Source organism: Pistacia vera, unplaced genomic scaffold (genome assembly GCF_008641045.1).
Source record: "Pistacia vera cultivar Batoury unplaced genomic scaffold, PisVer_v2 Contig430, whole genome shotgun sequence".
Lineage (NCBI taxonomy): Eukaryota > Viridiplantae > Streptophyta > Magnoliopsida > Sapindales > Anacardiaceae > Pistacia > Pistacia vera.
In genome coordinates, this window is record NW_022196258.1 from 1,496,522 (window position 1) to 1,523,112 (window position 26,591).

Here is a 26,591-nt window from a genome sequence, read left to right on the forward strand (position 1 = left end):
AAGAGCCTTTAATTCATTGATTAAAATCTGGTTTATAATATTTAATATTCTGGTTTGAAGACATTTATATATATTACGAAAATCAATGTAAAAAATGCAGCGGTAAAGACAATTTAAAGCTATTCTAATAATTACTCCTGCTCCACCAACCGGAGGCAAGGTGAATCCTTTGTCAATTTGAATCAATCTGTGTGGTCATGGAAAATTCACTCAATTTTGGCCACTCATACTCATGTTCTTCCACCTGTTGCCAATTAATTAATTATCTTATATAGTAGCCTTCACTGTAATTATAAACCATATTTAATTCCAACAATTTTTTTATTTGTTATTTATTTATTTTTTTGGTGAAGGAAAGGAGATAGATTATACTAGTACTTGAGTAATTAGGAGTGAACCGAAAGTCAAGTTTTGAATTATGTATACAATAGTAAAATAGCCCAAAAAAAAGTTAAAGTCAACCAAAACTTAAGTTAAGTCATTGTTACGTAAACTTATAATATAAAAAAAAAAAAAAAAAAAAAAAAATTTCCTTAATATCAATTTGCTTTGATTTCATCTATTCATGGCTAACTCAAATGGTTATGACAAGTTAGAGATAGTGTCGATAGAGTATATAGTCTACGTTAGATTCTCTATCTCACGATTTAAGTAAAGGGTTGTGGTCTCCCCTCGAAAGTGGAGTTGCGCGTAAACTGTATGTGCACCCCATAATTTTCTTAATAAATTCCATTAAAAGTTTTAAACACAACTAAATGTCTAAATAAACTCCATCAATTTACAAAATAACTTTTACGTTTGTATTTTTACTACTCATGTTATACTTTCTCAATCATTATATATATATATATATATTCTTTTTTTTTTTTAAATCTCTATTTAATATATTAATCAAGCATATAAACAGTTACGCACATTGTCATATATGTTTTTTTTTTCTTTTAAAGAATAACAAACTTGTAAATTTTGTAAACGTGCATATCAATTGAAAGTTAGAAACAATAAATATGATAAAATAAACATGAATAGTTTAATGCATACTGACCAAACCCATTTCATCTTAATTATTTCAAAACAAAATTAGGGTTTATGAAGTAGAAAATGATATAAAATATTAGATGTCAATATTAGTTTTAAAAATGAAACTACCCCTCTAATGAAATATTAAAAGACAATATTTTAGTTTTAATTACCCCTTGTAAAGAGTACTTTTAGGAAGAAATTTTAAAGGAAATAAGAGATTTGTAGGAGGAAAGAATCATTGTATTAACATTGAATCAAAGTCAAGAGAATCAATTGATTTGATTGTATGAATATATGAAGCAATTAGTGGGCTAAAAAACAAAGATTTAGTAGGATAATCAAAGGGGGTAAATTAGTCATTAAGAAAAGGGTTAATATGGTAACTTGAATAGGAGCAACAAGGCCCTATTTTAATACACCCACATGAACTATCATAAAACCTTCCACCTCCAATCTCTTTCTTCCTCTATATATGTGATTACACACCCCCATGGATTCTTCTGTGTGACTTTCTGAAAGTGACTGACCCCAACTTCTCCTTCTCCTCCTTTCTCTCTCCCTTCGTACTTTTAAACCTCTTGATTCTTTATACGAACAAACATCAAATTATATACTCTTTCACAAACCCTGCAGACTTACTCAACTAAACCGAATGATCTCTCAAAAAATGCCTTCAAATCCTCCTAAATCCTCTATTTTACTCCAGAGAATCAACAACACGGCCACCACCACCGCCACCACAGCTAACAGACTTTGCCAGAAAGGCTTCCAAAAGCGCTTTCCTTTAACGTCTGCCACCCCCGTGCCCGACACCATCGCACGTTACCACGTCCACGCCGTGGGTCCCAACCAGTGCTGCTCCTCCGTCGTCCAGCTGATCGCTGCTCCTGTCTCCACCGTCTGGTCAGTGGTTCGCCGCTTCGATAACCCACAAGCTTACAAACACTTCGTCAAGAGCTGCCACGTCATCAACGGCGACGGCGACGTCGGTACTCTACGTGAGGTGCACGTCATCTCCGGACTCCCAGCCGCTAACAGCACCGAGCGTCTCGAGATCCTAGACGACGAGCGCCACGTCATCAGCTTCAGCGTGGTGGGCGGTGACCACAGACTCGCGAATTACAAGTCCGTTACAACGCTCCATCCTTCACCTGCCGGTAACGGAACGGTGGTGATCGAGTCGTACGTGGTGGACGTGCCACCGGGCAACACAAAAGAAGACACCTGCGTGTTCGTGGACACCATTGTACGTTGCAATCTCCAGTCACTCGCTCAGATCGCCGACAATCTAGCGAGACGCAACCTCAACAACAATACAGGTCATCGTCGTGAGTGAAAAGTTTAGTGAATTATCATCATCATCATCATTATTATTATTACAATACTTGATCTTAGTACTGTTTCCCCATCAATGTCTTTGGTAATACGCCGTCGTTTTTTTCTTTTTTCCTTTTTTTTGTGAGTAATATCCGATGACAGTTGCCAAAAACAATATCGTTGCCCCGTTCATCATCATGTTCCTCAATTTACCATTTTCGTGTATATTTATCTCTTTCCTCTCTGTGAAATATTAAATTAAAACCATTAAAACTTCCACTATTAGATTGTCGTCATTACCGCAGAGGATATGTGAGATTAGATATTATTATTATAATTGTTAATTAATTTTATAATGTAATATAAAATGGGATATAAGAGTAGGATAAAAGCAAGTTGTTTGGTTGACAGTGAGGCAGATGCAGATAGGTTAAGAGGTACGGTGGATGAAAAGAAAAGAGAAAGAGAAGAGAAGAGCTGTAATTGGACCAATGGAGGTGTTGCAATGTAAAGTCGTCGTCTCATGTGTGATATAAATCGAAGATAAGTTGGCATGTGAAAATTGAATTGAAATGGACCATCTTTGTGATCGTCCACTTCCAGTAGTTAAGGCGGCTGTTAGCGCCTACTTTTCTACAAACCAAATCGAAAATCACGTTTTCTCAACACAAAAGCTATAATAATAATAATAACTAACAGTTCAAAGATTCAAACTTTCATTGTATTTGGTAACATTTTATGTCAATTACTAAAAAACTATTTATAGAGCAGAAAGAGGAATGAAGGAATATGCACATGCCCGTCTTTAAAAACTCCCTTGTACCAAAACCAAAGTTTGAGATTGGTGTTAAGGTTAAAACTTATTGAGTCTTGAGCTCTCCTTAATGCTTATAGGTAATGGCGTCTAGAAAAATGGAGCGCACGTTAACAATGCTGCTGGGACTGGGACACAATATGAGTAGGGGTAAATTTTTTCTGTACATGCACTCGTTCGCTTCACATCACTTTCTATTGGACAGTGAAAACAATTTGAAGAAAAAAAGAAGTAAATTGTGAGAAAGAATGAAAATGGGAGATGGGTTTTTGCGTCGACTAATGCTACAAGCCTACACCCACAACCCTGAAGTGACAGTTCGAAATTAGTCAGTCTCTCATCGGAGTTGTGAGAGAAAATTGATGAGAAGTGATTATGGATGTAGAGAAACCTAGAAAAAATGGTTGGTTGGTGGTGTGCATGGGGAGAGAGACATGTTGCAATAAAAAAAAATATACTGAGGAATCAATCAACAACTAGCTGAGCTGCAGCCGCGTCTGCGTCTGCAACTTGGACTTTGATAAACACAAACAACATCCAACTAGCTGATAAAAAGAAGAGGCAAGTGGGAAATAAAAATAAGTGGAGGGTTTTTGTTTCTCTTTCTATCTGTCTGTCTTTGTGTTAAAAAAAAAAAAAAAAAGAAAAAAAAAGAAGAAAAAAGAAAGTGCAAGTTGCAGAGATTGTGTCTGGAAAGATTTTGAATGAATATGACGGTTGGTTATTTTGCAAGTTGATATGCAAGTGGGAGGATGAGGAAAGGAAAGAAGGGCCTTCTTTTAATGATATCCCGTGTGTTGTTGTGTATATACTTTTCAATGCCTTCACGCCAGTCCACCCATGAGTTTATGTTTTTTTTTTTTAATTCAATTCTATTTCTATTACTATACCACCGCGGCCATCAGCCATTCATTTTAAACCCGTCTTTGACTGTCCTCCTTTTTTTTCCTTTCATTTTTTTTAACCCGCCAAGTCAAGCATCTTCCAATCACCGACACAGTCCTTATTCCCTCTCTGGTCAATCAATCAATCTTATCCCTTCCCTTTGCTTTCGCTACACCCTAGGAAATAGAAATACTTGTAACTTCTCATCCTCCCCCTTTATTCACGACATGAAAAAAGCTTTTGATATGTCATCTATGTCTAATATCCTGAAATTTAAAGCAAACACAATGTATTTCACATTAAGGTATTTCATTAAACGTATTATATCCATGCATCCCAGAAGGATTCTCGAAGAAAATCAACAGAAAACAAAGTTTGGTTTAAAGATTCGTTAATGCAAAGTTAAAATAGACAAAGTAATTGAATATTTTATGTAAGCTACAGACAAAATGGGTGGACCACGCAGGGTCAGGGTGGCCTTTAAATGAAGGACGCTTCAGATTCCAGTTTCTCTCTTTTTATCCTGTTTCTGCAAATGGGGAAACATTACTGTTACAGAATATGGATGTTAATAGCTGAGTGCTTATTGGTTCGGTAGAATAAATAAAGTGGTGGGAGAAAGAACAAGTTGCCCCAGAATCTGGGATAACAAAGCGAAGCGACAGAAATTTAAAGAGAGATAGCAACCCGGGCCCTATAAACATATGGCTAGAAATTAAAAACTCTTGACCACCTTTTAAAACAGTATCGATAGGGCCGTATATACCCAGAATTGTAATTCTTATCTAACCCCCTCATTCATCGAACAGTATAAATTTACTTGTAGTTGGTGACCATCCTGTTCAAGATAATGAACACCAAAACTCTGGATCAGTTGTGATCTCTATGTCAACCACAAGCTCTCGTAATGGACAGGAGACATGAACAAGATAGGAAGCTAGCTAGCTAGCTAGCTTGCTTTATATAGTAACTGGGAAAATGATGCGACATAATGCAAAGAAATCCAACACATGAAATCAATTAGATATTCAAGTTGTGGCCGAAAAAAGAAAATGACCTTTTCTGGGTAACCAATCAGTTCAAATTTACTCCCCTCAAACTAATTTACGGTAAAATGTCGCCATCCATCATTTGGTAAATTGCAGACAAGATGAACTTTGAACTATTAGATTAATTGAATGTTCAAGTTAATTGTCAAAAAGAATGGGCCAAAAGAAGACCAAATAAAATGAAATCTCAATGCTCATCTGCTAGAGTTTTGGTCAGATGGATTTTCGAAGCAGTTTCAAGTAGGGGACCACTGGATAATTCGCATCTCTTTGTGTTCACAAAAAGGATAAACCACTTGATGAAAAAGCACTACTTAATAGTTTTATAAATCTAAAGTGACTGTTAATTATGTGGTCAACGTGGAATAATATTAATCTCTTCTAAAGAAATATTGTAGAAGACGACATGATTTTTTTAAGGCTGAATTAATTAATTGGTTGAGAAAACTTAGATGTATACATAAACTTGTATTCAAGAATGTTTAATGCTGACCATCACAAAGAACCTTCGTCAATTCAAAACCCAGAAAAAAAGCAAAAGAATAAATGGAATTGATGAATGAGAGGAAGAAGACGACTGGCCACAGAGAGAGAGAGAGAGAGAGAGAGAGAGAGAGAGAAGTTTGAAATAGTTGAAGTATCTTGAGGGCAACGAATATGGATGTTGAGATGTCAACAACTTTAACCTAATCTGTATATATTTATTTGTAAACAGACCATAACCAGCTCATGAGGTATAACCGAACGATTGATAAATATATAGCTAGCAGCTGGGTTCTTTCTTAAATCTCTAGCATGCCCTCAGGACCCCAATTTTTATACTATAATTCCCAGAAGAGGAAATCCGTAATACATAGGATCAATGAGAGGTCTGCCATACACGGTATACACTCTTATAAACAACTTCTTGTAACTTGGCTTAATTCCAAATCCTCATTGAATTCTCTATTTCAGTATCATAGTATTAGTTAGGTTATTGATCGGGACTTGAATCTTTTATTAAGCTATCTTTTCTGGAGAATCTTAGAGCAGAAATACACATATACGTTTTAAAGAAGCTCTTATGGGAGTGATCATCAGTCATTCACAAGAATTTATGTCCTCCTCCGACGTAAATGTTACTTTGTTACAATGTCAATTTGTGTCATTGTACTTTTACTTTTACCACGCAACAAAACAAAACGTCGTGAAATCGTTGAAAAACGATTGTTGTAACGATGCTGTCCCGACCCAAAGTGCAGCGTCATGAAATGTTGTATTCCAATGGTGACTGTACTGAGGCTTGAGCATATGTATATTTTAGTGTGCCATTGAAGCCATCTCGATCAATTGGCTAAGAAAACAAATATCTGTAAAAGGGTATTTTGGTAAAACAAATCACAAATCCAAACGACAAGTTGTCATCTATAGCTTTCAATAAACTACCAAAAGTATACTTCCACTACTCCTAATCCATGAAAATGAAATCATGAATAATGATAACCAACCACCTCTTGAAACTTCAAAAACGAGGCAGCAGAGCACACAACCTCACGCACTGAGAAAAAGAGAGAGTTTATTGAACAACAATGGCTAAGAAACTACTACAACAACAACAACAACTAGTTGCAGCAGGAGCATGGGGATCAATCAGAAGCAGTTTTCATTCATTTATTGCCCTGTTTGTTGCCTTCTTATTCATAGCTTTGGTTTTTCTAAGCCAAAACAACATGCAGTTCATGATAGAAGATAGGATAAGTTCAAGTAAAAATCTTGACTTGTTGTCAAATAAGTGTAATTTGTTTTCAGGCAAATGGGTGTTTGACAACAAATCGTACCCCTTATACAAAGAGAAGGAGTGCACTTTCATGTCAGATCAGTTGGCTTGTGGGAAATTTGGAAGGAAGGACCTGAGCTACCAGTTTTGGAGGTGGCAACCTCACCAATGTGACCTCCCCAGGTCTCTCTCTTTTAATTTTCTCTAACATTTTTTCTAAACAATATAAGAGAAGTTTTGCATTAATATATATATCTATACAGAAATGACGATGTTAAGGTTGTGTTTTCGCAGTGTTTTTGAGTTTGGTGGACTGTTCTCTTGTGTATGTTAATAAGCTAGGTTCAATGCCACAGCATTGCTGGAGAGGCTGAGAAACAAGAGGCTTGTATTTGTTGGAGACTCTTTAAATAGAGGGCAATGGGTATCAATGGTCTGCCTGATTGACACATCAATTCCTGATCCTTCTCTCAAATCCATGCACTACAATGGCTCATTGATCACCTTCAAGGCCATTGTAAGTTTTTATTTATTTGATTATTGCTACTCTTTGTTTCCTGTAAATTAGCTTGCATGCATGTTAATTTTGTTTCGATTTTGTAGAAATACAATGCGTCAATAGAGTTTTACTGGGCTCCATTGCTGGTGGAATCAAACTCTGATGATTCTGTGAACCACCGGTTACCGGATCGGATAGTTAGAGTTCAGGCCATTGAAAAGCATGCGAGACATTGGAGTGATGCAGACGTTTTAGTTTTCAATTCCTACCTTTGGTGGAGAAGATCCAAAATGGAAGTCTTGTCAGTACATTAAAAACATACAATTTCTTTAACTTCTTAAATCTGCAATTGACGTTTGAGATTGTTCAGTTAACAATTAATTTATTTTAATTGTGGCAACAAAATTAGGTGGGGATCATTCGAAAGCTCTGATGGTATTCACAAAGAAGTGGCAATGCCTCGTGTTTATGAGATGGCCTTAAGAACTTGGTCAGATTGGTTAGAAGTTCACATCAATCGAGCCAAGACCCAATTGTTCTTTGTTAGCATGTCACCAACTCACCAAAGGTATATTTATATGTATATATAATAACCTTAATAATTCCCAAAAACATAAACGATGTTTATATTTTGTTTACTACCCACAATACACTTTTCGATTCGGCAGCCAATGGAGAGAAAACTTTATCTTAGCTATTGAAGTTTTTAAAGAGGGGATTTCGGTAAGTCTTTTGGTGGTAGCAGTTTAGATTTTGATAGTTGTGATTGGTTGGAATTTGACTTAAGAGGGGTAGCTATATATTTCACAAATTGCTCGATTGTCAACGATTGACGAGATTGACAGAAGTAAGGTTTGAGGGGTTTTGATGAGTGATGATCGGGGAAAAGAATGGTGATGATATGGGGTCGTAAACGTATCGGAATCAGTCGACGATTGGTCAGAATATAAACTTTTGATGGGAAAATGGTATTTTGAAACATTTTGGGTGGAAAAGTATCATTAAGGCAAACCTTGGATGGGAAAAAGTCGTTTACTCTAGTTAGTATATATTTTAAGCTATCGTGTCAACAACTTATATACCAAATCATTCTGTTTAAAAATTAAAAAATAACCACAGAGTGCTCATGTTTCATGTAGTGTTTAAATATTCTGAATGTATATAATATTTGCAGTGCTGAAGAATGGGGTGGAGCCGAAGATGGAAATTGTTACAGTGAGACAGAACCAGTAATGAAAGAGGGATATTCAGGAGGAGACACAGGGTCAGAAATAATGCCGTTAGTTAAATCAGTGCTAGATGGTCTAAACAGAAGAGGGTTAAATGTACAATTACTCAATATTACACAGCTTTCAGAGTACAGAAAAGAGGGACATCCATCGGTTTACAGGAAGCAATGGGAACCTTTAACTGAAAATCAAATATCGAATCCAAGTAGTTATGCAGATTGCATACATTGGTGTCTTCCTGGAGTACCCGATGTGTGGAATGAGTTACTTTATGCTTACCTTGTTCGTGAGTAAAAGTTGGGGATACAAATAAAAAGTCACTGAGATTTGAATCTGTAAATGTTTGATTCAAATCTGGAAGTGATTTGATGTAGATGAAAATGTAACAAAATTTAAGAAATAGACCCCTCAACAAGATACAAGGGTTTTTAAGAAAAAAGAACAAAAGATTGAAGCTTGCCATTATCATTTATACATTTATATGGCTGCACCAATTTTCAAGACAAAAAATTACCTAACATATGTAAATGTAATGGAGAGAGTTTTCTTCAGTAAAATACAGAAACAAAAATAAAATGGTCAAGAGGACCAGGACCTGCATCTCCACTCAAATAAATATGATTAGTCAAAATAGCTAATAATCCAGCTAAGAATGATCTTTACACGAGTAATTAATTACGACCATATTATTATAATAATGATTTAACCCAGCTGGTGCATTTAGTGGTCGAGCTTTATTACAAGCAGCTACAAACGGAATCGAAAAAGGTTTAGTAGCGTGTTCAAACGCCAATTTGCGGCAAATCTGGTGGCTATTTTCTGTATTTATCACGATGCAAAGATGGAACAGAAAGAAAACCCACTTTCCTTTGCTTGCACTTGCCTTACTTGTCTTTATTGTTTGTTCTATCCTCTACAATGAACGTAGCATTCAACAAATCCATGAAGACTCAGATCATGTTCATCATGATCAAGAAGTTCCAATCAAATATGTACAGCCTAATCTTGTAAACGGAGCTGCAGGTATGGTAATCTTTCAGTTAAATTTCACAAGGGTTCATCTTTGTTTCTTGAATCTTATTTGATTTTGTCAGCTTTCATGTGATGAATATTTTTGTTTTAATTTTTAATTTTTGGGGATTTTAGAGGTTTTGGATAGATTTAGTAAATGCAACTCTACCAAGAAGTTCAGTGGCTGGAAAATCGGGTGGGGTGACCAGAGACTTCAATCGGGTGGGAGGAGAGTGAGCGCAGATTCAGAGAGTTGTGATGTGTTTTCAGGGAAATGGGTATTTGATAACACATCTTATCCACTGTACAATGAGTCTCAATGTCCTTACATGTCAGACCAATTGGCATGTCACAAGCATGGACGGTCAGATTTGCGGTACCAGTACTGGAGATGGCAACCTCATGACTGCAATTTGAAGAGGTAAAAAAATATATAAACGAATTTTCTTCAAAACTTAGTTGGCTGTGTAGGTTTTGGAAATTGAGATTAAGTTGGAATAAGATGAACCGCTGCAGCCCTTCTAATACAATGTGGAAAATTGGCCTATAAATGCGTTTATTGTGGAGAATCATGTGAAGAGACTTGTTTTAATTGTATGTTTGTTTGTTTGTTTAATATCATGTGTATAGATGGAATGCAACTGAGATGTGGGAAAAGTTGAGAGGAAAGAGGCTAATGTTTGTGGGGGATTCATTAAACAGAGGGCAGTGGATATCAATGTTGTGTTTACTACAGTCAGTGATTCCAGCCGATAAGAGATCCATTACGCCAAATGCAGAGCTTACCATCTTTAGAGCAGAGGTAAACCGAATCGTTTCTTAGAGTGCGAATTGTATTGTCCATGCTGATAAACATGTCATCACATAACCTGGGGAAATGTTGTTGAAGTTTTGTTTGCATCATGTTCTTTATAGAACATTATTAGTTGATGATAAGACTGGGAAATCTCTGTTAATTCTGTTGTTTGTGTTTGTTCCATCCACAGGAGTACAATGCGACTCTGGAATTTCTGTGGGCACCACTCCTTGTAGATTCTAATTCTGATGATCCAGTAAATCACAGGTTGGATGAGCGGATAATGCGTCCAGATTCTGTTCTCAAGCATTCGTCACGGTGGGAGCATGCTGATATACTAATTTTCAACTCATATTTGTGGTGGAGACAAGGACCAGTTAAGCTTTTGTGAGTATTATGCCATCCAGGTAGGAGAAATGGGTTATTTAGAGAATTGTGTATAGCTATAACAAGAACTACAATTTTCACAGATGGACTAGTGAAGAAACTGGAGCTTGTGAAGAATTAGATGGGCTTGGGGCCATGGAGTTGGCCATGAATGCCTGGGCAGACTGGGTATCTAAAGCCAATCTCAGGAAGAAGCGGGTCTTTTTCGTTACCATGTCCCCAACACATCTTTGGTGAGTGTCAAATACATACCTTGAAATATTCCCCTTAAATCATCAGTAAGATTTGCAGATTTCTTCCATGACTCTGAAACATATGGTCAATTGGGGATATGAATTAGGTTAGTGGCCTGAAACGGGAATTTTTATGTTGATCGTGGAGTATAAATTGATTATAATATATAAATTAGGTTAGTCAGTGAATGATTAGAATCATATGGCCAATAACCTTGGTCATCAAATACCAGGAATTTCTTTTTTTTTTTAAAATCAAAACTGATGCATACTTTGCATCTACCATATTTCAGATTCTAATAATGCTCTCCTGCTTACTCTATGCTTATCATTAGTTTTAGGCATCAACCTGGGAAGCACCACCTATTCAATTAGGGTGCTTTTAGTTTGCATTTCATTTTGTTTGAGTCTTTCTTTAAGACAAAATTCCGATCGTGATGTTCCTATTACATGGTAACAGAGTCCATAATTTATCTTCAAATTCTTGAGAGGTTACAAGGGTTTGACCAATGCATGTATATGCTTCTTGGTAGATGTTATAAGAACGATAAATTACTTATCTGGTAGTTTCACGTCATTTGAACAAAGGACAGTGATTATGCAGTTAAAACCTCTTCTTTTTTTTTTTTTTTTACTATAAGAAACCAAGAAATATGCGCAGCTAGAATCTGTCACTTCTCCGCTCATGATTGATTAGCTTCTAGCATGCTAAACCAGTGGATGCTTCCCTTAGTTGATTGTTTTCTGTGATCTTTATCATATTTCAGGAGTCGAGAGTGGGCAACGGGAAGTGAAGGAAACTGCTATAATGAGAAAACCCCAATAGATAAAGAAGACTACTGGGGAAGCGGTTCGGACCTGCCTACAATGCGCATGGTGGAAGAGGTTCTTGGCAGGTTGAGTTCAAAGGTTACGGTTCTTAATATTACTCAGCTCTCAGAGTATCGAAAAGATGGTCACCCTTCCATCTATCGAAAATTCTGGGAAACATTGAGCCCTAAACAATTGTCAAATCCATCATCTTACTCCGATTGCATACATTGGTGCTTGCCTGGTGTACCAGACGTATGGAATGAATTATTATTCCATTTTTTGTAAAAATCACTACATACGTTCAATTTTTTCTTTGTTCCTTGATATAGCAAATGTGAAAGGATAGTGCAAGTATTTTGTCAACCCAATCTATTTAAGTTTCAGATAGTTCACTCACTAGTTTGGTGATTTGCCAATAGCAACCTGGCAAACGGGTGGACCGGATGGGTCCAGATTGGGTCAAAACGCGTACAGGTAAATCGGATACGTGTATCTAAAGTCTAAACCGGATACGTGTATCTAAAGTCTAAACGGATAATAAAATATAAACTCATACCTGGCCTTGGGATACGGGTGGACCTGCTGGTCACCATTTTTTAATAGCAGAAATAGATTAGTAGAGCATACAGATTACAGATGCAGCAATCATATTCCCATTGAAACAATCAGAGCCAATCATTCCTGCCACCCAGTTTTAGAGTCCTCAAGGTGCTTAGTTCCAGAATTTTTTACCCATATCCAAAAGCTTGACAAACTAATAACTCATACCTTTCCAAGTACTACCTGAAGAAGCACTATTGCTAAAGAATGGGTGAAATTTAAAAATAATAAAGGAACAAAAGAAATCTGGAAATCACTTTAGAAGCTCTTTGGCTGTGGACACAAACTCAAAAGTCTACTTTATAGAATTTCAAAATCTAGAGATCCTGTATATACATCACACAATCAAATAGTTATAACAGAAGCGACATTCTTTTTTTCCATTCTCCTGCAGTCAAGAAAGTTTCCCAATTAAAAGTATCAAGTAGAAAACAGAATATGAACATTCTGAGATCTAAAAAAAAAATTCTGATACAACTATGACCACATGCCTTCATCCAGTAATTCAGTCCTAGTAATACTGTAGACCAATGAAGAGAGAGCCTAGCCATATGGTCATATAAATTTGAACATGACTTCCCATTAAGCCAACACCAGCAGCAGCATCTACTAAGCAAGCTATAAAAGACAATATGATCAAGTGAAAATAAAGGAAAATGATTACATCAATTTTCAACACATAAATATACATTGAAATGAGACAGGATGTCGCAGACATTCTACAAATTTCATTTCTTCCAAACCCATGCCCAGATCATCCGTCACTCAAGACCTGACCAAAACAATTTAGTCATTAATCAACCAAAAATTAAATGAACCAAAAAGTAAAACTTCTACAAGAGGCACAATTGCGTTACCAAAATAACGCAAGAATAGCAAGTATATTATTGGATTACTTCATTACACAACATCGTTGCTAGTGGATTCCATTGATTCTGTAGTCCCCGACTTGGTTAATGGCACAAGAAGGAAATCATCATCCATTTCATCATCTACAATTAATAATTATAAATATTTAATATCTTATGGCATTAACTATCTTACTATATTAACAAACGAAAATAATAAAACATTTGAAATATTATATTAACATATTACCATTAATTTCATATCCACACAGCCAATTCCGAGTGCATATCAAAGATTCTGCATTATTTGGTCGAAGTTTGTTTCGATATTTATTGAGCACTTTGTTGCCATTACTAAAATTGGACTGCGAAGAAACGGTTGTTATTGGTATACTCATGATATCACGAGCCATCATGGCAAGTATCGGATAACGATCACAATTGTTCTTCCAATGGTTGAGAATATCCATATTGTGATGTTTGATGTGATCAAATCTTGGCTCTTCCAAATAACGATCCAATTCAGACTTTTTAGTAGCACTAAAATCACTCTTGTAGTTGTCAAATTCCTACACCATTTATACATTGAAATTTTAAAAGCAAAAATTACACAATAAACAATATTAATCACAAGGATATAAATATGTATAGTGACTTACACATAAATCATCTTCAAGGCTATTAGGACCACTAGTTGCAACCGAAGGGGCAGCGGGAACTTCTTTGGAACATTGAACCTCGTAAGCTTCAAAAAGCTTATACAACTCATGCTTAACAACCTCCAACTTTGTTTGTGCAGTAGTTAAGTCATCAACCCTTTTGTAACAAAAATCCACAAACTGAAACTTGAAACGTGGGTCAAGAATAGTTGCAATAGCTAACACAACACTATAAGAATCCCAATATTTTACAAATTTTGGTTTCATTTGTTTTGCCATGCTACTAATAACTTCATCCTCATTTTTCATCTCTTCATTTAAACGCAATTGAATTTTCCACACATTTCGAAGGTACAAGTTTGCTGTGGGGTATTTAGAATCCGAAAAAAGAGTTGTAATATCATAAAATGGTTTCAAGAACTTGCATATCCTCTCCCCCCTGTCCCATTCTTCATCTGATGGACAATATTTATAATTGGGATCTATCAAAGACAGATGAACAAATACAAGACGATATACTAAAGCACTTTCAAGCATTAAAACGGTGGAATTCCATCTTGTGAGAACGTCCATTCGCAATCCTTTTAAACTTCTCACACCAATTTGTTTAGCAAGTTCTCCAAACTTGATTCTTTTACTCTCAGTTCCTTTAATATATTGCACACTTTGTCGGATCTTATGTAAAGTCACACTAGCAACTTTTAACCCTTCTTGAACAATAAGATTCAAGATATGTGCACAACATCGCACATGAAAAAAATCACCTCTACATAACAAAGCATTTTGCTCACAAAGTTGGCTCTTTAAAATATCTTCCATCTTATCATTATTATTTGCATTGTCCAAAGTAAGAGAGAAAATTTTCCTTTCAATTCTCCACTCTTTTAAAAAACCAAACAATTTTTCTGACAAAAGAACCCCTGAGTGTGGAGGAGGAATATTGCAAAAGTTGAGAATTTTTCTTTGTAACACCCAATTCTCATCTATGTAATGAGCCGTTAAAGATATATACTCCTCAGTCGTAAAAGAAGTCCATATATCAGAAGTTAAGCATATTCTACTAGTAGCCCTCCCTAAAAGAAACTCACTTTTTTCCTTCTCCCTTCTATATATTTTTAAGCAATCCGCCTTAGCAGTGTTCCTATTATAAAACTTAACTTCATGATTCAAATACATATAGACATCTCTAGTTCCTTCATGCTCCACTATTGAATATGGATAATTATGTTTAATAATTGCTATTGCCATCTTCTCACGATAAGTATCTTGACAAAACCCTTGATGATCTACATCATCATCGTTGCTTTCTATCACATTTATCGAATTCGTGGACTCCTCCATGTCAATGGTATTAAATTCTCAATAAATACCCTACATAAAGGAAAGACAAAAAAAAAAAAAAAAAAAATTAATTAATTAATTAAGAAGTATAGATGGGATGTAGATAACAAATGTATCCCTATTGCCAAGACTCCAAACTTAACAATGTACACCAAACAAAAACTTCTAAAAACCAAACATATATAGATTTTACAAACCAAACATAGTTGATTTGTTGAAATAATAATATTATTATTGATGCCCAAGCTCTTACGCCATTGTTTCTTTGAATATGTTTTGTTTATGAACTTTAAGGCTTCTATACACTTTGAAACATAGTTGGGATTTGGGAATTTTTGTTTATTTGACTGGTTCTAATATTCAGTTTGTTCATTTGATAACGAGGATGACTTAATTAAGAGCACGCATTTTGAAGAAATTATTTGACATATGAAAAACTTGTAAAGATTGTTATACAGATTATTCTTATTTCATACGATGTTTGAAGGGAAAAGAAAGGTCTCAATGAAAATTTAAGGGATAAAAATGAAAATTACATTCAAAATGATATCGCTGAAATATGCATCATGTGATAACTTATATTATTGGGGAATTACATGAAGAGCACTCTGACAGTTCAAAGAAAATAAGTAAATAAACAGCCTTCTAAAATTTACACTGATGCTTTAGTTGAACTCTTATAAATGGGTTGTACATCAAATTGTTTGAGTGTCTTTCAGGATAGTCCTAGTAAACTGTCCTTGTTTTCATTCACTGATTATTTTCTTCATTTATTTCTAACGAATCCATCATGACAAATTGTAATATTTGTGATAAAGTCTCTTCCAAAATTCATCAAATAGCCTTCCCTAAAATTTCATAAATTTGTCAAAACCATTCCGTACAAACATTCACCAACAAAAAATTTGAACTAATGCAATCTTTGTATTCTAACCAAATAGTAGAAGACGTCAACTAATTATTGTAACTTGTAGGGCATTTCATTAAACCAAAACACAAAATCTTATGAGTTAACTTTCTAACAAGAACAATAGGATAAATAAAAACCCCTCAAACTTCGTATGAAATAAGAACAATATGTAAAACAATATTACCGGAAAATCAATTTTGAAACTACCTGGACTTGAGAGGATGACCGGCGGCTGACAAGGATCGGAGTTCAGAGGATGATTGGCGATCAGTGACGGTGAGAGAGATGAGATAGCGGGCAGACGGCGGGGTTAATACGATATGACTTATGAGAAATGAGGTTTGTAAAAGTTTCTATTAGAAATAGTTTAAAACCCTTATCCCTAGTTTTAAAATTTTTTGGCGGGTACCCGCGGGTACGGGTAACCCGCGGGTACACAACCCGTTTTGTCTGATCTAGCTAACAGGATTGGAAACGTTGTTGGCATCAAACGTTAATGTGAATGATACGTTTTTTTGTGCCTCAGTTATATTCTGCAGTGCAAGTAGATTCAATCAATGATCATCAAAGATGGACTAACCGGTTTAAGGAACAATTTGTTCAAAATATTTTAGAAATTTTCTTGACTCCCTCTCATCTTTGGCTTAATATCGAGGGAGGACCCCTTCCAGTTTTGAATTTTTTGTCACTTTCCTTTGATCTGTTGGGAGTTTGCAGATAATTTTTGCTATTAATGGTAACTCGGAAAGGTTCCAAATTTCTATCGAATCAATGCTAAATTTAACATATAATTTTGCGATGACGAGAGAGGTCACTGATCTTTGAAAAGAACAAGTCTGGGTTTTTGTTCTTAAAGTGAGGTGAGGTTAACAAAATTTGCTCGTAACCATCTTTAGGTAGTCCAGCGGTTAACTAAGACTCTTGGATGTATTATTCAAGAAATCTTAAGTTCGATCCACATGGGTTGCTAATAAGAATAGCCACTGTAAAGATTTATCCGATTATGATTAGTTTAAATACGTGCAAGCTGGCCCGCACACACCCCCGATTAAAAAAAACAAAAAAAATTGCCCATATCAATGGCCCTAAAGCAACTTTGGCCTGCATCAGGAACATTGTCTTTGAGCAAGAAGAAAGTTAATAAATACATACATTTGAGGAAACAACAGTGAACGGTTTTTTGTTATATTAATTCTTACTGTAATGGTCTCCAAAAGGTAGAATAACATATAATAAACAGTGGAAATATTTAAAACAAGGATTAACAACTACGTATTCTTTTTCTTTTTTGTGGGTAAGCTAGCTTTGCCAGGCTGAAACTTAAACTTGATCAGTTGATGGGGTTGAAAGTGAGAGAGTGAGATTAATAATACCATGCCCTTGTTGAGACTCTTTAATGGATGATGAAACCATTCCATTCTTTGAATCCATACCATTGTAACAATTACAATAGTCTTCTTCATCTGACTCGATGCTGATTAAGTTTGGAATTTTTGACATAAATTTCTGCTGTTGCTGCTGTAAATGGTTAACTTTTCGATAAATGGTTCCATCCTCCTCAACATGCCAACCACCCTCCTCACAAAGAGCCTTGAGCAAGTCATTGCTATCAGCATGCTTTGGAAGCTTGTAGTTTCCATGCTCCTTCAGCCCAGCAAATATTTTCTTCGTTATTTCTCGCCTTTTGTGCTCCCTTTGTTTGTTGTGTTGCCGCTCCTTTTCACTTGGAAACCTATATGTGGTCACCATACCACCATCTTTTGTTTTTTTATGCACCAGCCATGGTCCCTTAGTGGCTTTTATACACCCTTTCAACACACCTTTCTTTTTCTCATCCACCATTTTTTGTTTCTTCTTCTGTTCTCTTCCTGAGGAAACCAAAAGAAAGACCAAATGAAAATAGCTTTCAGGTATTATCTATTATCATTTATATAGCATCTTCGTGTCCAAACTATAAAAGTATATCAGCTTTAAACATTTACTATTCTTGGGATTTTTGGAACATTGTTGTCTCTTGGTGATTTACAGTATGTGACCATATTATCCCAGTCCTTGCTGTTATGTAGCATAAAGTTTATACCCTTTTCAAGGGTAATTTTGATATTTGATTATCATCATTTTTGTGACTGCACCAGGCTCTGTGATCTAACCGTACAAGTAGCTGCAGGAAGATCAGAGGGGCCTGAGATTCGCAAGGCAAAGGAAGTGCAATCTTTTGACAGAAATTTCGATACTATGTTACTGGAGAAGTAGACATTGCTTAAAGTAATTAAAGCTACATTTTCTGTTTCTGAATACTAAAAAAGGTTTAGGATAAAGGAGAAATGAACGGTCTGATCTGACCCAGTCGAAGGTAGACTTCACAGTCTATGATTTGTACTTGAGTAGATACTCAGTTTGGAATATTTTCTGAAAAGGAATAGATATATGATCAATCTCTGTAACTTAAGTACTAAAAAAAATGAGACGACCACTGAATATTATGAAAATACAACTGGAAACTTATCCAGCATATGCTATACAAATATTATAAATGTTTAATATTACAGAAGACCTAACCTTCGTTAATCAGACATTACAAAACTCCAGATTCACCGGTACAGATTTGATCTCGCTCTGTAATTGACCCAACTTCTATCCATTAAGAATAAAAACCATATTGCCTAATTGACTATACATTTTACAGAGGCGATATTAATGCGGTAACAGTGTTTGAGTTGCTGACTGAGGCCCAGTAAAAATTGTCTTTGTGATTTGGGAATTAAAGTGGTGTAAGCCAAACCAAAAAAATGATGTGCTGGTTCTAACCTGAAGATGAATTTTTTTGACTTTCTATCCTGCATGCATGAATGCATTGTCTATCAATTCCTCCCAGAAAATTTTAGCGCTCAGAGGATGTTTATGGAGAAAAGACCTGCAAAGGGAATGTCTTGATTATGGAGTTCACGTGAGAGCTGGTATATCAACCAGAAACTCGTTTCATACCGACAGATAGTTTGAAATGGCTTGAGCAATTTCAAGGGATAAGGATGCAACATCCATCGAGATGCGGAGGCGCCATGTTCTATCATTTCTTTTGATACAAAACCTGCTCACAAGAAGAATAATTCTTACAAATTATGCAAGCTGGTAAGTTCAAACACTTTAGGAATCTTTTTACTTGAATAATATAATCAATATAAGGAGTTTGAGGAACTTCTGAGGTCTAAAATTCAAGTTGTAATGGGATCTGTATATTAGAGGCTTACTTGTCAATTTAAAGCAGCCGACTTCACCGCCTAGTCTTTGCAATCACCAATTATGAATATAACTTTCTCCTTAAGCTTGTCAATGATCTGAAAGTGAAACAAGTAGCAAGGTTAATAAAATAGCAAGACACCTAAAAGAGTAAACATGCTATCAACATTAATAAAATAATAATGCACACCAGGCTAGAGTTCTTTGCCCATCGTTGAACAGAAGCAGCAGCAGTTTTAAGGTGGGAACAGCATGGGAGATCAAAATTTAAAAAATAGGTTGAATTTTCTGTTGCTTCAGCCACCCAAAGATGATTTGTGTGGTCTTTTGGTCTCTTGATAAGATTACAGAAGCCAACCTGCAATGAATATCATTTGGTCAATTCAGCCATTATCCTTGTGTTCAGAAAGAAGCATTTCATTCACCAAAATCCCATGATATCAGATAATGCATGTCTCAAATGGCAATTAAGAGCCATGAACTATAACAAGTGTCAATTGGCAATTATTTACCCTGCATTATCCTAGTTTATTAGCTTTCAAGAATGAAACACAGAACACTCACAGTGGATCCAACAAGGTTATAGTTTATTGGCAAAAATGAATCATCTTCTATGTATGCTGAGCTGAAATTGATGGCTAATAAGGATTTTGGTAATTCTTCCAACTGTAACTCTGGAATGGAGTCATCTGTCACAAACACCCACTGTTTCCTTTGGTGAGAATCCTTATAAACCTCTCCCACATGCACAATAAAGGCCGCCGTATCAAATTCACTGAATAAGCCAAAAAACAAACATTAATATGTACACAATTTCTCAGAGAAGAAATAAGCATAAATCTGTTGAGGTATAACAAATTCACCTAGAAAGTGGAACATCGCCCAAATCTGACAATGGAATTGATCTGCGAGGACTGAAAAATGGCCTACACACACAAGTATGAGCTGGATTTAGATTAATGAAGAGTAAAAACCAAAAACAGACTTCCTTTTTTTTCCCTCTGACAAGGAAAATATAAATGGAAACCTACTTATAGTGTGCAAGAGCTGGGGGAGATAGTGGCTGCCATTTTGTAGTAGATCCTCTTGCTTGTAAGTAAAGGTTATTGGAATCAGAGTACATTGGTACAAGCCCTGTAATAGCATATGCCTTCCCCTCAACCAGCTCACATTGCTGTTATCAGTATAAAGAAAATTTTAGAATGAAGCTGACAGAATATAAATAGATTCCAAGAACAAAGGAAGATATATCAGTATTTAGCTAGAAAGGCATGGAAACACACAAGGCACACTGTAAGTCCAATGCCTCAAAGACACACATACACAGAAGCAAGAAGAGAGAGCAAAATGAATAACATTAAATCCAAAGAAGGGTTCAAAACAGAACAACAAAAGCACCTGCTTCTCTGTGGGGTTCCAGATTGTTATAATGCCTTCTCTGGAGCTAAACTTTCCTTGATAGTCTTTACTAGTCAATCCAACCACCCTCACCCTCATAAATGGGTTGACATCTCTCTCTCTCAGGCCAGCATCTATCAAAGCTTTCTCAATGGATTTTTCCATGTTTGATTGCTTGGATGCCTAAGGTCAATTTAGAAGTCTTAAGAATGACATTCTACATTTAAACTTATATTTAAGCAAAGAATCTAAAACCCACCTCTAATTTTGCTTGATAAGTGGAAAAAGAAGTTAGTTGCTCCGGACTCATTTCTGCCATTATAACTTCTGGTTCAGCTGCTGTCTCAAGTATTTTCAAAATTTTTGCTCCTTCTTCACTATCACTATCATTAAATATATGAGAATGACTTTCCTCTCTTTGAAACTCAGATATGAAGCCTTCTACAAGGACAGAGCGCCTGTAGCCAAAAAGAGAAAAAAGAAAGTAATGACGGAATCGTGCAGAAATAATATCAAATCTGACAGCATCATCCAAACTACTTTTATGGCCTTCAACTTTCCATAACAGACCATGGTGCAGATTTAGTTATTATGCAAACACAGCCTCATAATTTTCTAGGAGTAATACTACACATTTTAATTAAAATCCAAAAGTTCCCGACTCATGATGTCATCCTAAGTGGGAGAAAGAGTTTATTTATTTCATTAGTCCAAAAAGGCTTAATTTGATTACAAATCACACAGAGAGCATCACCAATCTCTTCAAGAGGCTACAAACCAGTATATGCACACTCCTTAAGAGGGTGCAGATAATATGTGCGAAAAGTTAAACAAGTCACCTGTGCTGGTGCATGTGCATTGTCTTAGTCTCCATCCTTTCTGATCTCACAATAGATCCCCCGTCACTTAACCTAAATGAGAGTAACAAGGATAATTTTTGTCAACTGCATACATAATATAAATTAAATAGGAGTCATTCTTTCTTTGTTTTTTATTGAATTCTCTTAGTTCTGCCAAGGTTTATAAAAATACTAAATAAATGAGGCAATAACTATAAGACAGGATCAGCTTCAGATGACCTCTCCTTGTAGAGAACAGGATATATCCGTGTGACCCCAACTAAAGTTCTAGGAACTGGACCTCCATTACTCTTGATGCACCTAAAAGCCAATGGAGCACCAACGCCCTTACCTATATGAAGACAAAGCATCATGGTTGTGTAGAAACTTTAACAAAGAAGATAGAATACCAAATAAGCTACATTCTCTAAAACTATGAGTAAAAAACAAATAATCTAAGAGTGCTTACAAAATCCCAATCGATCAGCCCAGTGAGCTCTATATGTCCCATTTATGTTCAAAAGTAAACTAACTGATCCTGAACCCTGAAATTTAAGCAAAAAATGATTTAAAAATAAAATAAAAAACCTATGATGACTAAGTAAAATATTCCAACATGTTAAATTCACTGAAAACTGAAGTCTGTAAGTACCTCAAGCGGTGAAACCGGCCCAACCCAGCCACATAATCCTGCTCCCCAGATCTTCATGAGACAAATCTAACTGTAAGCAAGAGGTATTCTGTCCAAAATGTTCTAATCAAAGAACATAAACAAAAAACTCAGAAACCAGCATTTTACCCTAAGTTTCTGTCCCACAAACAGTTTCCCAGCGGCAAGGTGCTTTGACAGCAATACATCCAAAAGAGCATTCATAGAATACCTGAGAACCAATATGTACTTCAAGCCAAGAAAATTTTTGAGTGGGAGTAAGAATTAATAATTTAAATTTCCTACCACCCATCAGTTAGTTCCACTTTAGAAGAATAACTACTTTCACCCCCATCTGATGCTACCAGAGGAGTCTCAATCTTCGGTTCATGATTTGAGTGAATAGCTGAAATGCAAAGTACCATCATCGAAGAGGGCATTGCATCCCCTTCCAGAATTCTTTTGATTGCGGATCGATGGCCATTATTTACTTCTCTCTCATACCTGTCCAAATTGATCCCAACATGTTCTCAGAAACATCTTACAAATCAAAGGGTAACATAAGTAAAACAATTACCTATATTTCAATTCCTCGAGCACATTGGAAATTGTCAAAAACTTTCCAGCAGATTTGGCTGAATAACATCTTTCATAACACACCAATTTCCAGACTATCCATTTGTAGTGATTTGTGACCCATCTAGACAGATAATTAATGGAACGGGTTAATAAATTGCCAAAACAGCAGTCAAATAATGCAAAAATAATCCGTAGATATTAGAGTACCAATAAACATATTAATAGATGCCCATTAACCAGAACTGAAAATTGTATTTGTACAGTGCATATGCAATCCAGAACAACGAAGTCAACCATAGATACAATGCTAATGCTTCACACAATCATTTCATATTTCTAGGCCAATCACAGATGGTTAATTTAGTGTCCTGCCTGTCTCTCGACCAGTTCAAATATGCCAACTTATCACAAGTTTTAAATAACAATTATTGTTGCTTAGCAACATGCACCCATATATCATGTATGTACTGCATATTGAGAAGCAACGTTACTCCAAGAATCAATCATATTTTTTTTGGAGGGGCTGATAAGAAACCGAGTAGAAGATCTAGAAAATTTACTGTTTAGAAGCATATTGTGCGGAGGCCCCAGATTTTGCTAACATGTTAAGAAAAGCCTCTGTCCCAGTGCAATTTAAGCCAGATTCATCTTGAAATATGTACTTATCTGCATTAACTGATTTGATCCATCTTACTTGGTCTTGCAAATGCCCCAACTAAATTCATTCAGGCAACAAAAAGGTGTTAGTCTCAGAGGAAAGCCAATTTCTACGGGACAAATGACAGTAGTTGTGTACCATGCCCTGGACTGATGGAGGCATTCCAAAATAGTCCTTGACATAAATTCTTCGAATTTGAAATGGATATCTAGAGGAAACCGTTCTTCTGCTACTGGAATTTTCCAATGATGAGGTAGATAAACCTGATTGTAATAACCTTAATGAGAAGCACAAACTAGGAGAACTAACAAAAGCAAAGTTAATTCAAAACCATCTGTGAATTTACCATTAGCAAAAGAAACATTTTTATTTAAAGGGGTGGAGAATTTGGAACTGCGAGGCCTCTTAAATGGAGAAACAGAACTCCTCCACTGTCTCCTCTTTTCAGATGTATTTTGTTTAATACTGCCATGAGCTGCACCAATCCTATTTGTAATATCAGCCAGTGGCTTACCGAAAGACCTTCCCAGTGAATTACTTCTTGAACCATTACTATCTTCCAAAGGATTAACCATTTTGGTATCAGGTGCAGAAGGTATGTTGCTTAAGGTTTTATCCCTGGGAGGCAGTTTACCATTCGACCCACTGACTCTGTCATGGTCAACTGCATCAAATTTCTTGATCAAGTTACCGGAAACATGTATATTTTCTAAATTCGCCCGTGACATTGCTTGGTTTGAAAATGAACGCAAAGGAGAGGTGAAACTTTTTGATAAAGTTTTATTCTTTGCTGTTCCTTGATGGGAAACAGAAGTGAAAACATCAGTTTCCTTGTTTGATGTAGAATTATCACATCTTGCCTCTTTAATTAATGAAAGATCCGATTCACCTGCATTCCCTTCATCAAAGAGTGTCCCCAACTCTGGATCACCAAGGAGACTCCTTGCATACTGCAATGCATCACTGGAAACGGATAATGATCTCCCACCAGCAGTATGGAACTTGATAGGAGGCGGTTTGGGAGCTGAATTTAGCGACTCAGATTGCATCATATCTGAACTTATCTCATTTTTTAATATATTTCCAGATAAACCAGAGTTACAAATTGACGAAGGCCTGGGAACTGCTGTAACATTCATCATCCGATTAACTTCCAAACCTTCTTTCACCTGGAAATTTGACACACTTTGCCTCCCACAAGGGCTAATAGGAGTAGATGGAGTCCTCGTATGTTGAAGGTCTTGAAAGTTGCAATGATCATTATCTTCTTCCAATCCCAACAATGTCTTAGCTCTAACCAAACCAGCAGAAGATATGTTAACAAATTTCCCAGAACCTGTCTGGAAAAGAGAATTGGAAAAGCCACATTCATTTCCAGCGTGACGACCTTCGCCTACACATTAAAATTTATAGAAGGAAAAAGGAAATAATAAGATTGTGTTTCCAGTATAGTATAATCACAAGCAAAGTCACAAGGACCAACTTATTATCTTGCATCACTTACACCCCAAGGGATTACTTCATATGACAATAACAAACTATAACAATTTTACCTTCCCTTTCTGAACTTCCCATGAAATAGATAGATAATACACAATATGAAAACGAAACCTTTTTGCCATATACTCCTCAATGTTAGAACTTAGAACCAAAAAATAAGGAATGGATCCAAGTCAAAATTTCCCTTAAATTAAATATCATCAACAATCTGTTATGTTTGAAATAATAAGGATTAAAAACTACACACCAGTAACCGAAATATTACCATCCTCGTTGTTGCCAAGAACAGACAACGCTTTGGCAATCGAGGACTGTTTCAACTTCACTGGTCTCCCCAATCCAGTTTTAAACATCGGAGTAGTTTCAGCAGCTTCATTCTCGTTCTCCAGAATCTTCGAGTGTCCTGTACAAGTTCATAGTTACATAATTACCTGAACCAAGTAACCTATAATTATTCATAATTCATACACGTACTCATAACCGAAATTACCGTGGAGCAATACATCGGCCATGGAAGGAAGATGAGAATCGGAGTTGTGCGGCTCAATCGAGGCACCGTTCGGTTCGTCTTTGGTTCGGAGTATCTGGCCGGATACCTCCCATCGAAAATTGTTATCAGTGTCGGAGAATATCTGCCACGTCGACATTTTCCGGAAAGATTTAGGGTTTCGGTTTCCAGCTTGAATTATGCTAAAAATTAAGATTAAATTTTATTTTTTCCTTACTCTTTTTCTAATTTTCAAGAAGGCGGGAAAGTTAAAAGGAGATGGAGGGGAAATACATATAGAACATAATTTAATGGGCCGGGCCGGGCCGGTCGTTATGGGCCCAATTTGTGAACCATTTTACGGTTCAATTGTCTGGTTTATGGCCCATGCTTGTTACGAGCCCAACTTTTTATACATTTTTTTTTTTTCTTAATATTACGAGTAATTATATTTGACTAAACTAATAAAAAAAGTTGAGGACTAAATCCACTTTCTAAATTGCTTATAAACCAACCACACTTCCTTGTTGATTAATTGACTGGGCACCAGTCGTCACTATCAGAGACCTTAAATTCGGATTTTGGTATTCTGATTTCTGACTCTCGGATCCATATCAATAAATGTTGTTAGGCTAAAAAACAACATCAACGTAACCAATATTAATAAGGGATTATGATATATATAAAACAATAGAAATAACCAATAGGTAACTGATACGAAACTAGATTATAAACTGGTCGATATAATTATTTAATTTCACTAAAGACATAAAATTTTAAGTCAAAAGTCCTCCATGTTTCTCTATAGCTTGTCCTTGAGACTCCGTTGTTTGCATTACATTATTGAGATTGGAGACTCCGCTTAGTTTATATATTTCGGCTTTTCTTACATCGAGAATAATGTTCTGTTCATGAACAAACCCTTTGCTAATAACAAAAAAAATTGACCATCTCAATAGGCGATGGTAATATATATAATTTTTAATAATTGAGAAATTAGTTAATCACAATTTCCCACCAAGGTTTGGCGTATAAACACTTTTCCACCCAAAAAGTTTTAAAACGGTACTTTCC

At 35.9% G+C, this 26,591-nt stretch overlaps 5 protein-coding genes across 6 annotated transcripts; 3 read left to right on the forward strand and 2 right to left on the reverse strand.

Annotated features, from left to right (window-relative positions):
- Window positions 1-1,453: 1,453 nt before the first annotated feature.
- Window positions 1,454-2,565, forward strand: LOC116143535 (abscisic acid receptor PYL4-like). The gene has a single exon (XM_031428983.1). It carries the CDS (start codon window positions 1,676-1,678, stop codon window positions 2,357-2,359), a length of 684 nt encoding a protein of 227 aa, XP_031284843.1. The 5' UTR covers window positions 1,454-1,675; the 3' UTR covers window positions 2,360-2,565.
- A 4,033-nt stretch (window positions 2,566-6,598) lies between these two features.
- Window positions 6,599-9,068, forward strand: LOC116143580 (protein trichome birefringence-like 34). Of its 2 annotated transcripts, XM_031429036.1 has the most exons (6): window positions 6,665-6,748; window positions 6,877-7,027; window positions 7,187-7,361; window positions 7,448-7,644; window positions 7,753-7,911; window positions 8,518-9,068. In XM_031429036.1, the coding sequence occupies exons 2-6, from the start codon at window positions 6,936-6,938 to the stop codon at window positions 8,864-8,866; spliced, it is 972 nt and encodes a 323-aa protein (XP_031284896.1). In that variant the 5' UTR covers window positions 6,665-6,748; window positions 6,877-6,935; the 3' UTR covers window positions 8,867-9,068. The 2 variants fall into 2 exon arrangements, with proteins under 2 accessions (XP_031284895.1, XP_031284896.1); XM_031429035.1 differs by having other exon boundaries at window positions 6,599-7,027.
- A 218-nt stretch (window positions 9,069-9,286) lies between these two features.
- On the forward strand, window positions 9,287-12,175 carry LOC116143579 (protein trichome birefringence-like 35). The gene is made up of 6 exons (XM_031429034.1): window positions 9,287-9,595; window positions 9,719-10,004; window positions 10,214-10,385; window positions 10,570-10,766; window positions 10,850-10,999; window positions 11,767-12,175. The coding sequence occupies exons 1-6, from the start codon at window positions 9,406-9,408 to the stop codon at window positions 12,095-12,097; spliced, it is 1,326 nt and encodes a 441-aa protein (XP_031284894.1). The 5' UTR covers window positions 9,287-9,405; the 3' UTR covers window positions 12,098-12,175.
- Window positions 12,176-17,490: 5,315 nt separating this feature from the next.
- LOC116143486 (BES1/BZR1 homolog protein 1-like) lies at window positions 17,491-18,012 on the reverse strand. The gene has a single exon (XM_031428941.1). The coding sequence runs from the start codon at window positions 18,010-18,012 to the stop codon at window positions 17,491-17,493; it is 522 nt and encodes a 173-aa protein (XP_031284801.1).
- A 1,436-nt stretch (window positions 18,013-19,448) lies between these two features.
- On the reverse strand, window positions 19,449-25,710 carry LOC116143487 (protein BREAST CANCER SUSCEPTIBILITY 2 homolog B). Its single transcript, XM_031428943.1, has 19 exons — window positions 25,521-25,710; window positions 25,278-25,433; window positions 23,877-24,923; window positions 23,669-23,793; window positions 23,433-23,587; window positions 22,871-22,993; window positions 22,600-22,797; window positions 22,444-22,525; window positions 22,297-22,347; window positions 22,114-22,189; window positions 21,885-21,996; window positions 21,645-21,716; window positions 21,065-21,263; window positions 20,806-20,988; window positions 20,439-20,581; window positions 20,271-20,333; window positions 19,972-20,182; window positions 19,598-19,765; window positions 19,449-19,505 (listed from the first exon to the last, which is right to left on the reverse strand). Exons 1-19 carry the CDS (start codon window positions 25,675-25,677, stop codon window positions 19,449-19,451), a joined length of 3,378 nt encoding a protein of 1,125 aa, XP_031284803.1. The 5' UTR covers window positions 25,678-25,710.
- Window positions 25,711-26,591: the final 881 nt, after the last annotated feature.